Source organism: Heloderma suspectum, chromosome 1 (assembly GCF_057233095.1).
Source record: "Heloderma suspectum isolate Gila_16-S chromosome 1, 16-S_ref, whole genome shotgun sequence".
Classification (NCBI taxonomy): Eukaryota; Metazoa; Chordata; class Lepidosauria; order Squamata; family Helodermatidae; genus Heloderma; species Heloderma suspectum.
In genome coordinates, this window is record NC_139458.1 from 82,749,908 (window position 1) to 82,767,882 (window position 17,975).

Sequence of the window (17,975 nt, forward strand, 5' to 3'; positions counted from 1 at the left end):
TCATTCACCAAATCAACAGTAATTGTAAATCTGTTTCTACAACTGTATAAACTGTATTTCTACAACTCGGTCAGGAAGCCGAGACTCAGAGACACAACATACTTCTGATCCTAAGGGGCCAGGATCATACCCTCATCCAGAGATCTTGCACTTGTGAAGTGTCTGAAGGCTTAGAATGGTGAACTGGTTACTGATGATTGAGCATTTTCCCCAGGCACTACCTTCCAATAACAGATGACAAGTGAAGTAGTAAGGATGAGAGGCACCAGATACCATTCCCAGTTGGGGTGGGGGGGCAGTATGCCTGTATGTTTAAAACTGCTTATTTACGAGATACTTGAAGAAAGATTCCATTAGGTCTATATCCAATTTAAAGGCTGGAGCAAAGGCTGCCCAGGATAATGTTTTCTTAACAGAGCCCTGGGCATCTGTTGAGTTCAAATCACCCACCGAGAATGGATGCTGCCTTGTGGTTTGCCAATATGGATTCTCTTTGGCTCCACCCTCTACTTTTTAGAGTTCTTTCTCTAGGGACAGCCCGAAATCACATAATCCCAACCAGAATGCAATCCTTCTTCTCCCCAAGAAATGAGATATTAAACATTCATTATGGTTTCCAATGGCTTAAAACAGCATCCATGAAATATGGAAGCAAGCAAAGACACTGCCGATATTGTTAGTGAAAGCATGTAAATAAGACAGGATACAGCTCTAGAGAACTAAATATTCTAGAATAAGTGCTAAACAGGTTATTGGTGGACATACACAATGGTTATCCAATGTTTGGGAAAGTTTTAACTAGCCACACACTCCTGAACATGCATTTATCCTTTCAGATGTGCCACCAACTTATATGTTGTCTCACAGCTTTCTTAGAATAGGAAATTCTATCAATCACTATAATGTATGAACAATCCTTGATCAACGGATATTGGCTAGCTTGAGTATTTCAAGTATTTCAAACCCACTGGCATCAAGTTTGTATATGTAGACAATTCCCTTATGCCACAAAGCCATGAATAGTCTGCACAGCAATTACCTCTCGGATATTCCTTGATCCAGATTCTCTGAAGGAAGGCTTGCATCGGAAATTTATCTGGATTTAACAGGAGGAGAAGTAGATTAAAAAAAAAAAGAAGCAGCAAAACTCTTCTGCCCTATAAGGAACACTTTTTTCTGACAAGGGATTCCCTCTTCCCTTTCCCCACTCCCAGAGGTGCAGTGAATAACTGAGCATATGGATATATGAAATATCTTGTACCAAGTCAAACCACTGATTCATCTTGCTCAGTACTGGCTACTCTGAGTGGCTACAGCTCTCCAAGGTCTCAAACAGAGGAATTTCCCAGCCCTCCTACCTAAGATTATTTAACTGGAGATGCCGGGACTGAAACCAAGGCCTTCTGACCGCACTTTGGCTTCTCTAAATGCAAACATGTTTTGCATTTAGAGTCAACAAGGACTAGGAGTAGAAAGAGAAGGCTTGTCCTTAGGAATTTCTCCCTCGAGGAGTGTAAGTGTTTTTGCCAGATTGGTCCGAGCAGGGAAGTTCCTTCTCTTTAAGGAGGTTGATCCCATTTCTCCAAGTACAGCAGAGCAGCTTAACTAGCTTTTACTCACTTTCTCTAGCTGTTCTATGCAGGGTGTATGGACTACAATCTTGCAGGCTGCACACTTGCGCTTGGACAGAGGTTTTTGCTGAAAACAAGGCAAACAAGAAGTTTACATCATCAGCTAGTGCCTGGGAAGCCTGCAAGCTTCACTTCTTAATACAATGCCTCTACAGAAAAGAACACATAAAGAAGAAATGCAGGTATAGGAAAGAAATGCTGCAGGTAAAAGCCTCTTCAGTCTGCATTTTTCCATCCTTATTATGCAGCAGAGGCAAGGAAGGTAATGCATGTGTGTATATGGAGCATATTGCCACCCCCATCTCTTGGTCATAATGAAACAAATGGAATCAAAGAACTGGTATATATGGATTACTGAATGATCACAGTCCCCCAAGCACAAGAGTTCAATCAAAGGGATTACTGGAAAGATTTATTTCTATCACACTTCTATATACTTGAGGTAGGCTCTTATTTTTTTCAAACCCATATCAATTAAAAACAAAACATAAGCACACAATGTAATAATGAAAGGGAGAATTAAAAATTTAGATGAATTTTCCAGCCAGTTCCAGAAGGCAAACATAGGCCTTGTGATTGCATTTCCTCCTGCTTTTGTTTTGACTTCTTCCTAGAAAGCTTTTTTAAGTGTGACTCACTATTTTGAGGCAGATAAGCAATATTGGTGTGTGTGTGTGTTTATCCTTACTTTCGCTGTCAGTGAGTTCAAATACAGTGACTAGAATGAATTGCTCCATTTAGGAAGTTTACAAAGTTGTAGAATTTGTTACTTTTTATGTTGGAAGGGGAAGGAAGGTCACCGAATGCTGAGCAACAATTATATAGAGATATGGGGTACATGGGAACTCTGCAAAATTACAAACTTACAATAAATGAATTATCGCCATGTGAACATATCAAATTATTTTATACTAAATCAGACTATTGGTCATCTAGCCCAGTATCATCTACTCCAGGGGTGTTGAACCTCTTTCAGCCCAAGGGGCGAATTCCATTTTGGAGAAGCTCTTAGCGGCTGCATTCCAGTGGTGGGTGGGGCCAAAATACAAAAAATACCAGCCTATTGTAGCTTAAAGGTCTTACTGCCAGTAACTAAGCCATAGGCGAGGCATTTCAGCCTTTTAGAATGGGGGGAAAAACTGCACAAAAAGCCAGAAAATGACAAAATAGTTGGTGGTTGTGAGAAAAGAGCGTGGCCATTTGGGGAACCCCAAAGGCTGGACTGGTACCCAGGTGGGCCAGAATGGTACTCCAATCTACTTCAACTGGAGCAATCATCCAAAGTAGCTCTGCTACAGTCAGGGCCAGAAATATTGGAACAAGGATAACTGTTTTGGCAGTTGGCGTCTGTACACCACCACACTGAAGTTGAAAGGAAACACACCCAGATGGGAGAGAAGTCAGGACTTTCAGCTGTGATTCAAGGGGTTTGACAAAAGTGGGGCACTAACCATTCAGGAAGTACAGCCAGTGGCATACACACACACACCCATCATTGGTGGCTCATAAGTGATGGAACAAACCAACATCATTTCAAACTGAAGGATCACCTTTAATACCTGGATGAAAATCCTTTGCAGTCAATGACTGCCTGAATTCTGGAACCCATGGACATGACCAAATGCTGCGTTTCCTCCCTCGAGATGCTTTGCCAGGCCTTTACTAAAGCTGCCTTCAGCTGCTGCTTGTTTCTGGGTCTTTCTGCCTTCAGTCTTGTCTTCAGTAAGTGAGAAGCATGCTCTATTGGGTTGAGATCAGGTGACTGACTTGGCCATTGAAGAACATTCCACTTCTTTGCCTTGAGAAACTCTGGGGTAGCTTTTGTTGTATGTTTTGGGTCATTATCCATCTGCAATATGAAGCAGTGTCCTATCATTGGCAGCATTCGGCTAAATCTGAGCAGAAAGTATAGCCCTATGCACTTCAGAATGCATCCTACTCCTTTTATCAGCAGTCAGGTCATCGATAAACACCAGTGACCCGGTTCCACTGGCAGCCATACATGCCCATGCCATAACACCGCCTCCACCACATTTGACAGATGATGTGGTATGCTTCGGATCATGAGGTGTTCCTTTCCTTCTCCATACTTTCCTCTTCCCATCATTCTGGTACAAGTTAATCTTGGTTTCATCAGTCCAAAGAATCTTATTCCAAAACTCAGCAGGCTTTTTTAGGTGTTTGCTGGCAAAGGCTAATCTGGCCTTTCGGTTCTTGAGCATTACCAGTGGTTTGCACCTTGTTGTGAAGCCTCTGTATTTACATTCATAAAGCCGTCTCTTGACTGTAGATGTTGACAATGACATGCCTACCTCTGCAAGAGCGTTCTTGACCTGGCTAGATGTTGTGAAAGGGTTCCTCTTCACCATGAGCAGAATTCTGCAGTCATCCACTTTAGTTGTCTTCCGTGGTCTTCCAGGCCTTTTGCTGTTGCTGAGCTTGCCAGTGAATTCCTTCTTTTTCAGGATGTTCCAGACTGTTGTGTTAGCCACTCCCACTGTGTTTGCTGTCTCTCTGATGGGTTTATTTTGTTTCCTCAGCCTAATGATGGCCTCTTTCACTCGCATGGACACCTCAGTGAACAGCTACCAAATGCACATGTAACACTCAGAACCACCTCCAGGCCTTTTATCTGCTTGCTTGGTCATGGGGTACCCAGGAAACAGGCCACACCTGGCCATGCAGCTGCTTGTCCGCCATTCGTTCCATTACTTATGAGCCACCAACGATGGGTGTGTGTGTATGCCACTGGCTGTGCTTCCTGAATGGTTAGTGCCCCACTTTTGTCAAACCCCTTGAAAGTCCTGACTTGGCTCCCATCTGGGTGTGTTTCCTTTCAATTTCAATGTGGTGGTGTACGGAGGCCAACTGCCAAAATAGTTATCCTTGTTCCAATATTTCTGGCCCCAACTGTATCTCCAGTTTTTCTTAGTGGGTCTGCTGGGGATTCAACTTGACAGCTATGCCTACTTTGACTCACCAGCCATGGTTTTTACTGGTATTCTGTTTTAAAAAATAACAGATTTTTAATATGGTGCTTTATTCTTTATTCTTTTTAGCTTTTATTGTTCGCTGCTCTGTTTGGTTGTAGAGCAGTATATAAATGTTGTAAATAAATAAACAACCTATACTCTCCCCTACACAGGATGCTGCCTGATATAGAAGCTTGCTCAGACCATGGCCAAACTAGCTCCAAAGACTTAACAGAGCCCTTCTACCTGCAATCTTTTTAATTGGAGATTATAGGGATTGAAGGAGAGACTTCCTGCATTAAACATGTGTTCCTCCATTGAGATATGGCCCAGTTTTGCTTTGAGACTTTTGCAGAAAATGCTGTGAACTTTTCAGGTTCTCCCTATGCAACTAAGAATGCTTAACAAAAATATATATTTACAATCCTCCCCACCACTCCTGGCCCACTTCAGAAAAGATAAGCAGAAACTCTTGTGTTGTGGATGCTACCAGATTTTCTTCTAGCTTCTAGGCTCCACAATTTCTCCTGTGGCTTCTATAAAATAAACAAGCAATAATACCAACAAATAACTGCACCATTAGCAGCAATCTGAAGGGGATGTTTTCCTTACACCAGCCTCTTCTCTCCAAACAGATCTATTTGTTCCTATGACCTTTGTTTTAATAATCTCTGAAATGTGCGGCTTAAGACAATGTCTGATTTCTCCACTAGATGGTGGAGCAGTCTCACATATAGATCGTGCTTACCAAGCAGTAGCAACCTCGTACCAAGACTTACCAGTATTTTTGCTACACAGTTTTGTTCCCCCACGTAGCAGAAGTCCCCAGAGACATTTGTTTCAAACCAGATGTGCTCCCCATAAACTGCAGTCTCCTGAAAGACAGAAGCTACGATGGTATTCTGCAGCACTCTTAAGAGAGTCACATCCAGTTTAGGTCAGGAATGAAGAACCTCTTCAGCCCAAGGGCCCAATTTCATTCTGGAGAAGGTCTGGGGAGCCGTATTCCAGTGGTGGGTGGGGCCAAAGGCAAAAGAGGCATGGCTAAAATTACCAACCTATTTTAACTTAAAGCTCTTACTGACAGTGACTAAGCCCTAGGAGAGGCAGTTCAACTTTTGAGAATGGGGGAGACAACTGCACAAACTACCAAACAAAACCACCAGACAATCAGTGGTTGGGGGGAAGCGGGCGTGGCCATCTGGGGAACTCCTGAGGCCTGGATTTGGCCCCCAGGCCTGAGGCTCTGCAACCCTGGTGTAGGTCCTAACTGTGATTCCGCTCACATCCGCTGCAGGAGAAGGTCTCTCCAAGGTTTCTCCAGGTCTCTTCCTAAAAACTGAATTGGGAAGAGACACATAATCTTAGCCATGCCCCAGCTGCTTCTTTGTGGTGAGATTCCACTTCCACACAGTAAAATGAACATGCTTTTGTCACATGGCATAGCATCATGTGCCATCATGAAACTCACTATGGGCCAGTTCACATTACCACTGCAACCTACCGTGGCATATTTAACCCAAAGTGGGTTGCGATGTGGGCCAGCAGCCACTTTGAATATTCAACCCCCAGCAGGGGGTTGCCATGGTTTGTTGTATCATCCAAACCTGGGTGGCAGGTGTTGTTCGAGGGTTAAATAACCCTTAAATAACCCTACAACAGACTAGGCCACGATCGCTGCAGCCCATCATGGCTTATTTAAGTAATGATAGGCTGCAGTGCATGTCAGCAGCCACTGTAAATATTCAAGCAGTGGGCAGTCACTGCAGCATATCATGACGTCCAAATCTGGCACAGGGTAGGTTGTTGTTGTGGTTAACAAACCACCCACAACCCCAAAACAATCCATGGGTTGTGGGTGCTTTCATAACCATGGCAACAACTCACCCTTGACAAGTTTGGATGTTATGATAAGCCATGGCGACCGCCCACTGCAGCTTGAATATTCACAATGGCCACCGGCATACACCACAACCCAATGTGGCTTAATTAAGCCACAGTAAGCTGCAGTGATCATGTGAACCAGGCAACCATGGGTATTTGGAAGTTCTTTAACCCTCAAACAACCCCTGCCACCCGGGTTTGGATGACGCAACAAGTTGTGGCTTGAATAGGCAACCTGGCACAGCTCACTGTGACTTAAATAAAACATGGTGGGCCACAGTGATCATGCAAACCCAGTCAACATGACGACCTTGGCAGCCTACTACCAGGGCAGGGCTATTCGCTCCAAGCGTAACTGAAAGGAATTGGTCTAGCCAACAAACATCACAAAGCAATGGTTCTCATGAACAGAAAGAATAGCGTGGCCAGATACTTGCTTGCCAATGTGCTTGCTCATGTGGCAGAAAAGAAACAGTTTCCAAAACGTGACTCATGCTTTTCCTTTATATGAGCTGCTTCCCATGCTGTCAGTTGAGTGCTGTACTGTGAAACACAACCAGGACTGCAGGAAATGAGCTGGGAAGACTCAAGTATTTATTTATTTATGAGCTGCCTTTCTACTCAAGAGTGTCCACAAGGCACTATGCCAGCCTTCCCCAACCTGCTGCCCCCAGATGTATTGTTACTGCAAATCTCAGACCCTTACACATCTGGAGGGCACCAGGTTGGGGAAGGCTGCACTGTAACTTTATTCCACACAAATTTGCCTCCTGCCTTTCTCCCATGGAACTCAAGGTGATGTTGATCGGGTTCCACACCATCTCCCACACAGGCACTGAGCAGACCCAGGCCAGCTGAGCTTCAGCAAGGTTGCTGCGTCAAGTGACTTGACTTCAGACCATGCCATGGTCAAAGATACCCCTGCACCTAGTCCAGAAAGCCAGCTGTGGGTGGACATACGCAGCTGGGCCAAGGGTGGAGAAACCATCCATCTTTCCTTTCCCTCAGCCAGGAGGAGGATGGAACTTACATTCCAGTCAACGGTACTGCGAATTTCCCTCTCCGTGTCACTTCTCAGGGCTAGTGTGGGGGTTGGTTGAGCTACCATGTGCTGGAGACCAGACTTTGCAATAGCTTTTCTGAAAGACAGGAAAAAGACTGGCTATAAGAATGTTTTGTTTGCACAAATAAATTTATACAATATTCACAACTCCTCTGGAAAAGGAATGCTAAAAAATAAGATATACAGAAGGGGAAATAAAGGAGAGACACTCTATGAGTCAGCGTCAGTACCATCATACAGCCTGGAATGAGGCAGAAATCCTCAGAAATCGCAGACCAGTCAATACTTACCCAACACGGCAGTAGCCAAGTCTCACTTTTTGCCTATCGTGGTGGCAGTGAGAACCAGTCTATACGTTATGGCTACTTTAAGTCACGCCATACAACAAGTGTCAATACAAGGCAAGGCACCTGCAAGGCAGCAGCTCACCATGTGGATCAGGCAATTTGTACCATGCCACTGCAAATGCTGGCCATGAAGAAAGGCCAGCTGTGGTCTGGTTAAAACGCAAAGTGGTTTCTTGACAATGGTCAAAGTGCCTGGGGGGGGGGGGGACCGCTCCAGAGACAGGCTATTATTTTCTCAAACAGATGATGAAGAAGAAAAAACCTAAAAAGGGCACAATTGCACAAGCTTGTGAGACTCCTGAGAAGATAACAGAGAGCTCAAGTTTCGCTGCTGCTTCTCAAGCAAAACTTTCTAAGGCTGAACAGGTGGGAAACGGGATGGCATTTCAGAATCTAAGAATATATGCTCAAGATGGCACATGGCCTTTACTCTGATCAATCCACAAAGGATAAGTCATCAATCCTTTCCCTGTCTTTTTTCCCTCCCCACAAATTAGAAGTAGACATTTAGCACTTTAAATTTAATACATTTTTGTCCCACTCTTCCTCCAAGTAGCTCAGTGTGGCGTTTGTTTTTAATAGCTCTCAAAGGCACTTGAGGCTGGGCACATACAACTAGCCTGAGTTGCCCTAATGAACTTTGCAGTTAAGTAGGGATTTGAACCAGTCCAACATACTCCCAAGTCAGCCAGGAGCAAAGACAAAGGAATACAGCAGGCAGCTCTTTACTGGCAGGGCACCCTGAAGAACCACTTGAGAGCTCCCTTATTCCAAGAGTGGGGAACCTCAGGCCTGCGAACACATCTGACACTCTGGGGGTCCCAATTTGGCCCTCTGGTTTCCCAGATGGCCACGCACTATCCCCATTCCCTCAGCCTCCAAATGTTTGGTGGTTTCCCAGCTTATGGTGGGTTTTCTGCCATTCTAAAAGGTTGAAATGCCTCTCCTAAGGCTTAGATACTGGCAGGAAGAGCTTTAAGCTACAATAGGCTTGCATTTTCTGTATTTCTGTCCCACCCCTTTTGCCTTTGGCCATACCTACCGCTTGAATGCAGCCCCTGAGCTTCTCCAAAATGGAATTTGGCAATCGGGCTGAAAGAGGTTCAACACCCTGCCTTATTCACTTCTCTTTCTCAGCAGCCTCCTGATGCTGCTATTGGAGGGAAATAGGGAACAGCCCATAGAAAAAGGGAAGTGAGGTTCACGGCAGCCAGAAAACCAAAGTGGTGTACTGGTTAAAATGCTAGGGTTGGAAATTCCCAGTTCAAATCCCTATTTGGCTATGATGCCTATTGGGAGGCCTTGGGCAACTCTCTCTCTCTCTCTGTGTGTGTGTGTGTGTGCCAGTGACATCACTCAGAACATCTTAGAGGAAGAGCTAGGAAGAAATGTAATCCATAAACTCCATCTGTGCTGACCTCAGAAACACACCGTTCTGCCTGAGTTGTCTCCACAGTTAATGGACATGAACAGGCATCCTTGTTGCCATGCCAGGGCTGGGCTGTTTCCCTCCACCCTCGTCACCTCCATCCAAACAAGCTTAGTCCCACTCAGAGAGCCATACATACGGCGACAAGGCACTGCAGCCTTCAGAGGAGTCGCTGCCACAGCTGCTGTGGGCAGGATCCATTCCCAGGGATTTAAGTGCAGTCAACGATAGCCAACTGTTCTGAACAGGCACCTTCCACCTCCTGGCAGCCCGCTGCATCCTGCACGATGGGAGCAAAGCACCTGGCTTGCGGGTTTCACTGGAGCGCCGCCGCTGGCTGAAGTATCTGTAGCGGCCTTGAAGCCCATAGGTTGCCCTGCTGTGCACAAATTCTGCAGGCAGGAGGTGGGAGGACCTGCGGCGCAGATAGTGAGGGTCTCGCAGGAGAGGCCTTGGCTCAGCGGGGGAAGTGGCACACACTGAACGCTCAGCTGGCAGCTTCTGCCTCTCCTGCTCGGCTGCCGGGCCAGCTCCTTCAGAGCCCGAGGAGGTCCCTTCCTCGCTCCAGTCACTCTCCGCTAGGCCCTCCTTAGAGGACTCTGAGCTGGAGCCTTCAGCACGAGGCGCCTGCCTCCCTTCCTCTTCCTCATACACTTGGATGAGGCTGGCCAGCAGCAAGGAGGGCCCTATGAGGTGAGTATCTATGGTGCGCACACGGCCCCCACGCTTCTTCTGGACAGAAAATCTAGGGCTCAGGCGAGGGGTAGTGGTGCTGGATCGCCTCCGGGATGACAGCCTGCGTGTGCGCCGGGAGCCCAAGCAGGACAGCCCTTGCAGCTGGGTGCTGGACTTGCGCCGGCGCTGGGCTAGAGAGGCAGAGGGCTGGCCCACCACAGAGCGCCGCCTTGCTTTGCTGGCAGGCAGGGCCACCACGCTGCTGCATCGGTGCCCTGACGACACAGTCTTCTTCCTGAAGTGCCTTTGGAAAAAGGATTCCATACCGAATAGGGGCTGTTAACAAAGAAACCAGGTGTTTTACACGAGTAGCTTGCCTTCCCCATCTAATTACCTAACTTGGCCATCAAAACTAAATTCAGAAATCACGGAACACCCCAAGAGCCTCAGCACTACTTGGGCCCCAGGATCCGGAGAACTACTGCCCCTCCCCTCCCAGCATCAATCAATTATTTTAAGGACATCGGTAGCCCTGTGTCAGTTTCCAAACAACAACCAATCTGGAGTTCTGGAACCCTGCACCCCTGTGAAGCCAAGGCATGCTAAGTATCCAATTCACCACAAAACACTAAGCGGAGGTTGGGGGGAAGACCTCCACTTATAGTAAAAGAAGCTGACTGCTTAATGATGGAGTTGTGAGATAGAAAATTAGCACTCTTATCACTGTACTTGGGCACAATTCAGGATTATTTATTGGGTGTAGAAGATGCAAGAACTGCTGCATAACGCTCGAATCGCTGGCATGTGTGGATCTTGGCAACGGTCAGATCTGTTCCTGACCAAACTCTGAAGCACGTGGGTTGAGATCTGCGTGTCGGTGGTTCAATGGTCTGTACTAAATGGGTTTGGATATGAACCAGGGATTGTTTTTGCATCCACTATACCCCATAACAAGTGAAAGAAAGAAAGAAAGAAAGAAAGAAAGAAAGAAAGAAAGAAAGAAAGAGGTATTTTGACCTGTAGATAAATATGTGATAACAGAGGTAGCAGTTAACCTTAATGAGAAGCCATGGGGAAAGTTGCCTAAACTACTTCTATTCTTCTTTTTAAAATAGCTTCGTCCTGAGTGAGAAGCATGTTGGGGCTCAATCTGCATTCTGCTTTTCAACTGTACATGGAAGATCAAGACTGGAGAGAACAAAATGTTTCCTGTTCAATGAAACCAATCCTAACCATGTTTATTCAGAGAAAGGTTCCGCTTGCTTATTTACTTCCAAGCAAGTGTGCTTAGTATTGCAGCTTTAACATCTAGAAGCTGGGCCCTAATCCTATGAAACAGTCTTTCCCAACGTGGGGCCCTCCAGATGTGTGGGACTTCATGCCCCATCACACCCAACCAGCATGGCCAGGCTGCAATGGAATAGTGTGACAGAGAAGTCAGCTGTGAGGATAGGTAGAATTCAGCTTCCCAATCCAAAATGTCAGCTGCCCAGCAAGCAGTGCTGTCACACTTGCCAACTGTTACTAAATATTTCTGCAGCAGAATGCATTGTGCTCTCACCTTTTTCTGGTCTTGCTACTATCTCTTTAACAGCAGCTGAGAAGAAGAAATTAAGCAGGTGAAACTTTTCCCCATCACTTTATCTGCTGCTAGAAAATGTTCATCCGTGTGTCAGGTTGCTTTTAAAGTATCAGGGGCAGCGCCACTAAAAACAATGGTTGCAGCCCTTCCCTCCTACCCCAGTCAACTGATTTTTATTGACAATTCCTAATCAAAGCATATGCTGAAGATCAGTAAGTGCACAGGGATAAATAATTTTCCTCTTAGAGTCTGTGCAGTGCAATCCCAAGTATGTTTATTTGGAAGTTAAGACCAACTGAATTTGGTAGAACTTGCTCCTGTGTAAGCAAGAACAAATTGATTAAGTGTGAACAAGAACAGTCCTGATGTGAATGAAAGTTCTCCTGAGCTTCATTCTATTTGTAAGGGTACAGCATGTAACAGAATTCTGAGAGTCTTGTATCTCTTTAAAGACTAGCAAATTTATTGTAGCGTATGCTTTTGTAGGCTGGAGTCCACTTCATCCTTTACCTGATAAACAGGACTCTAGTTCAGGAAAGGTTATGCCACAATACATTTGTTAGTCTTTAAGGGGATACATGACTCTGCTGGTTTTTCTGCAATTAACTAACACAGCTACCCCTCTGGAAGTCGCTGCCAAAAACTGATGTTTGAAACTGGGCTGTTTATTTGTTTTTGTTTTAACAACCAGTACTATTTATTTAGATTCCAAACAAATAGTACTGGTTGATAAAACAAAACAAAAAAATAGCCTAGTTTCAAGCATCAATCTGAGATGTTTAAATGGGCTGTGTTCTGTCCATTTACCGCTCCTTCCCAGAGCAAGTCTCAGACCTGGAATGTGTGAAGTAATAAAGGAAACCGATCCCCTGCATATGTGCAGAGTGTTTTTTTAAAATCACCATTACATTCTACAACTTGTCCCAACAAACCTACGATTAGGGAGCAGGGCTTCCAGTAGCCTTAAGACTCGGCAAGATTCTCAGGTCTAACCACCGAACTACACATCTTGATTCAAAATATTTTAATAGAGTCAACCGAGCTTACACCACCATAGAAAGTGATCTCACAAAAACAGAGATCATGTACAAGGAAAATAAATAACATACCATTCCATAGGGGGAAAAAATAAGGCATTTTTAAGAAGAGAAATCACAGCATAAATAGGGCAGTTTGTTGGGTAGCTGCCAGAACAAGACCAAAACAACAGCCGAACCATTCTTGCCATTAGTACACACAAATGTGCTGTTATAGTACACACCTGTACACTAATACATCACATGGCAGCGATGGCTGCATTTGTAATGCAGTGCATATATATTGCAAAGACTGTGTTTATTTATATGATTTGTATTCTGCCTTTCTACCAAAAAAAATGGCACTGAAGGTGTGCATTGTGAATGCAAGTACATGCACATAGTGCTGCCACTTAGAGTTCCACCCGTTAATATGCAGGTGGCTGGTACCATTTTGCATGAGGCTTTCCACATGGGCATGTTGGTATCCCATCCTCCGTGCAGGGAAGCCAACCAATCCCCAGTAGCGCGGGAGCCTTCCTCCCTCAGTTAGGCTGCCATCTCATCAAGATTCCACAGTGCAGCCAAGACCATCTCCAGAAAGGCAAGAAAGCATTCCACACAGGGAAAACGCAACTCTGCACACTTTTTTTTTTTTTTTTTTAAGACTTTTCCCCTGGAGGGAGAGAAACTCTGCACATGTCCAGAGATATACCTAGGTGCCAGAATATTTTTGTAAATCAAGAGGCAGAAACCCTAAGTGTAAACAAGTTGTAAATACCACAATGTCATATGATTCCCCCCTCCAAAAATTACATCAACTGTGATAGCTTAAGAAAATTAATGGAATGGAAATTTCCCCTCCCCTGCTTTGTCCTATAGCCACCTGTGATCTCAAAAAGGTATCTCCAGAACGGATGATGGGTCCTCCTGAACAATGTGGTTGGCAGGAATAGGTGATGGGAAAGTTTCTTGTGAATAAATCCCACTGAATTCAATGGCGCTTACTTTTGAGCAGACTTGTATAGGGTTGCATTGTAAATTAACGTATCTTAGGATCCAAGCCATAATTTCCTAACAGATGTACCTTTCACTTCTCACTCAAACTTTATTCTTATCTTCCTCCTCACTTTCTCCCACTCCCCTTTCTTTCATTTTTTTCTTTGGGAGAGGATGAGGCAACTTACCTCTTCTAAATAGCAAAGGAAAAAGAGATGGGACTGAACATCAAAGGGTAGGAGAAAGTGGAAGATTCAGGGGTGGGGGAATGGATTGGATTGTCAACACAAAGACAAGGAACAATGAAGAAAATGATAACCAAGGTAAATAATAACAAATATGAGAAGACAGAGCCCTTTTCACTGAGCAGAAAGAACACTTTGGGAGACTTATTTATTTTTAATGCCACTTTCTATAGAAGTCAGGAGAAGGGAGAGGATTTGCTAATGGAGATTCTGTCCAATCAGAAAAGGAAAAAAGGAGAATACAAAAATCTTGATTTTTCTGTACTGGGCAATACTTGCAATACTCTTACCTCCAGTGGCATAGCCTGGTTATTCTGTTGCAGCAAAAACAACAGAGTATTGTAGCACCATAAATATATTTATTATTTATGGAATAAGCTTTTATGGACTAGAGCCCACATGAAGTGTTATTCTCAGTTGGCTGATATAGAGAAAAATATTGTAAACAGTGAGGCTAAATTGCCATTAAATGCAAGAGTAACAGACTGTGACAATTCAGTGTAAACATTAATATATACTAGATATTCACAGTGTACCTCATTTGTCAATCTTAATGGTGACTTCCCTCAGTCCTAACATAATGGCAGGGAGAACAGCTAATTTATTTGCATACTTCTCTCTAAATGACTGGCAGAATAGTGTCTGCGCATTTCCCCTTCTCTCTCAAGAACTATAAGGACTAGAGACTTGCAGATGAAAGGTAGGAATCTGGACCAGCTGATTCTTCATACAGGCACTAAATGACATGCTTAGAATCTTGGCCAAAACTGGCTATCCAGGCAGCATAGCAACTCCACATTAAGACCCCTTTCTGCAACATATTCCAAGTGATGCCTTCACTCTGGAATACTGATGAGGCACAGAAATGTCCTCTTTCTATCTGTGTGGCTATGACTATGGCTTTATTCACACAATCAGTAAACAAGAGGGGGGCTTTTTAGCATGAGAAACTGCAGGTTCTGCATAAGCTCTTCACAGAAACCAATATAGCATTCATAAAAGTTTCCTACAAAGGAGGACCAGGATTCTTAGGTTCATCCCCACATCAGGTTGGCAAAAGAATCCAGCTTATTGACAATTCAGTGTTCATGAGAACAATGCCTGTGCTACACTTTGCCAAACTGATGGGTCTAATCTATAAAGTTAGTGTGATAAACTTTGCATCTCTAAAAGTGCAGTTATCATGAATATTACTTTGCGTGAAGCAACGCCATTACATGACAGCTGAAGTTTATCTCGCTGAAAATGGCTTATCACATTTACTGATAGTACTGCTAACCTACATCAGATCTCTGCAGGAGGAATAAGAAGAACATTTTTTTTACTCATTTTGGAACATTTGAATACACTACAAAAAGAAGTAAAAAATATGAATGTAGAATCTGGTGGTGTGGTGGAGATGGTTGGGAGAGCAGCACCCCCCTCCCCCCCCACCCCACGCACACACATACACACATCTCCTCTAAAAGCCCTGGTTCTCGTTGCCCGGTTTTGGATCATTAAGTTCCTTCACTAACAAAGCCTTGAGATTTGATCTGCTAAACATCTGTAAACAGGGCTGTGATAAGCTTCTCTTATGGGGCACGTTTTCTTGAGAAAAGGCAGCCGGAGCTCCAGCATAAAAAACCGTGCTAGCCAAGTCACGCAAGGCAGGTTCCTTCCTCCCATGCTTCTAGCAGGAAGTGTGACTGCCACAATCAAGGCCCACACATTCCTGCCTTGCTTGCCTTATTCCTTAGAGGGCTAAGCACAGCTTGTGCTAGGAAAGGTTCCTCCTGTGCAAGCACTGTCATTGCTCACTCCTAGAGGGACGCTTTCGCTGGCGTTTTCATGGCAGACTGTAGCGGGGTGGTTTGCCATTGCCTTCCCCAGTCGTGACTACCTTTCCCCCAGCAAACTGGGTACTCATTTTACCGACCTTGGAAGGATGGAAGGCTGAGTCAACCTGAGCTGGTTACCTGGGACCCAGCTTCTGCTGGGATCAAACTCAGGTCGTGAGGAGAGTTTCAGTTGCAATACTGCCACCTACCACTCTGCGCCACACGAGGCTTGTGCTAACCAGAGGGCTATCTACATTACAACTTTAAACTGGTTTCAAACCAGTTTATCTAAAGGGATCCTGCAGTTTCATGAGGGTACTGAGAATTCTTTGCTAGAGACCCCTGTCCCCTGGCCAAGCGGCCCCTCGTTCTAGAGCTACAATTCCCAGAATTCCTGTATTTGGTAGCCGTAATCGCTAAAAACAGGTCTGAAACCAGTTTAAAGTTGTAATGTAGATTGCCCCCAAGAAACTCAGTTCTGAGGCATACAAAAAGCTGAAAAGTAAGGCATCTCAAATCAAAGGCGAGTTCTCGCCTATTGCTCTGGACTCTCTAACATCCTGCTCCACATACACCAGGCCTGGCAACCTCCAACTCAGGAAACCTGCAGGTCACCAGGCAACAGACTTCAAAGGCTTCCAATCAGCAATGCCTCCTCCAGGCCTTTTGGTGGCAGCAGGAGTGGTGTAGGATGCAGTATTCCAATGGCCATCTCTTTACCATCTACCTGTAGGATAAGGCACAAGCTTCTGTTCAATGCCAATGTAGTGTAGTAGCTAGAGTGTTGGACTGGGACTTGGTGGATCTGGTTTCTAGTCCCGACACAGCCATGAAGCTCACTGGGTGGCTTTGAGCCAGTCACTGTCTTTCAGCCTTACCTACCTCACAGGGTTGTTGTGAGGATAAAATGGAGGAGGAGGTGGACCATGTAAGCTGCCTCGGGTTCCATGCAAGAGGAAAACAAGGTGGGATATAAATCTATTACTAAATTTTTAAAAATGCAACTGGTTTACTTGCAATACAGGTTAAAGGCGGCCACAGGAAAGTCTACTTGTCTCCCTTGCGGAAGGCAGCAGCATACTCAAGAGCATACTACGGCGAGGACAGATCCTGAAGTCTGCCAGATGTGGTTTTTCCTATAACACTGGCTACCAGTGTCCCCAGGATCAGGAAACTGATAAAAGTACAGGCGCTATTTATAATTTCCACTGTTGACATAGGGACCTCGTGGGCTCCATTCACTATCGCTTTGCCATCAGGACACTCAAGAGGCTGATGCAGACGCTTGGGAAGCTTGGCCAATGATTTCACCCCAACTCCTGCGCAGTTCACATGCCAGAGCTTCCCTTCAGCTCATGTTTCCATACAAGTCTCCTTACTCCCACACCCTCCTGACATCCCAAGTTGTATTTTCTCATATATGCAGCTGCCTCACCTCCCCACCCTCTCACCCTGTGCAACAAAGATCCTCTTTCCATTCTAACTGGGCTTTTGCATTTCCTGCCTCTTAATGCTTACCCCAGCTTCTGGATCCTGCTGAGCATTGACAAGTGCAGCTACTACAGCATGCCACATTTGACCAGGCTCGGTTGGTCAACAGTGTCAGGAAGGGCAATCCATGCTACGATCACCAGGACCTACGCTCCACCAGATAGGAACACCGGAAGCTGCTTCATACCAAGACAGACCATTGGTCCATCTAGCCCAGTACTGACTGGCAGCAGCTCTCCAAGGTTTCAGGCAGGATTCTTTCTTAGCCCTACCTGGAGGTACCAGGGATTGAACCTGGGACCTTCTGCATACAAAACATGTGCTCTGACACTGAGCCGCAGCCCCTGATGCAGCGCACAGATTAGACGGGCCGTTTGTGGCTAATCAGGGGTAGGAAATCCTATGTCACTGTGAACCATGGTGGCTTGGGATGAAGGAGGGTGTACATTTCTCACAGGGGCTTTCCCTAACCCTTGAAGTAATTTGTCATGCCCAGTTCCCAGTGCCCATGGCATATGAGTCATAAACCACATGCGCCCACCTGCCTTCTCAATTTCGCTCCCCCTTTCCCCTCCCCATCCCCTTTTCCTTGTGTGTCATGTCTTCTTAGATTGTAACCCTGTGGGCAGAGACTGCCTTATTGTACTGATTGATTGTAAGCCACTCTGGGAGCCCCCCCCCCTTTTTTTTTGGCTGAGGAGCAGGATAAAAATACTTTAAATAAATACATAAATAAACAAGAACGTGAAGACAAATTTGTCTGCCTTTTAACCAGAATGGATCTGAACGGTAAAGCTGCCCAAAGCTCTGAAATGCACAGA

At 45.1% G+C, this 17,975-nt stretch overlaps 1 protein-coding gene across 12 annotated transcripts in view; it reads right to left on the reverse strand.

Annotated features, from left to right (window-relative positions):
• DGKZ (diacylglycerol kinase zeta) overlaps positions 1–17,975 on the reverse strand; it is a 116,598-nt gene that overhangs the window by 42,175 nt on the left and 56,448 nt on the right. For 8 of the 12 annotated variants that reach the window (XR_014790240.1, XR_014790237.1, XR_014790238.1 and 5 more), the window contains exons 1-5: positions 9,466–10,409; positions 7,518–7,626; positions 5,383–5,478; positions 1,621–1,698; positions 1,040–1,096 (exon numbers count right to left, since the gene is read on the reverse strand). Coding sequence is in view for 8 of the 12 variants with exons in the window: in XM_084850335.1 (XP_084706461.1) it covers positions 1,040–1,096; positions 1,621–1,698; positions 5,383–5,478; positions 7,518–7,626; positions 9,466–10,325 (1,200 nt within the window). In the remaining 4 variants the exon portion in view is untranslated. Of the gene's footprint in view, positions 1–1,039; positions 1,097–1,620; positions 1,699–5,382; positions 5,479–7,517; positions 7,627–9,465; positions 10,410–17,975 lie in introns of those variants that run through there. The other 4 variants (XM_084850388.1, XM_084850377.1, XM_084850367.1 and 1 more) reach the window with 2 other exon arrangements.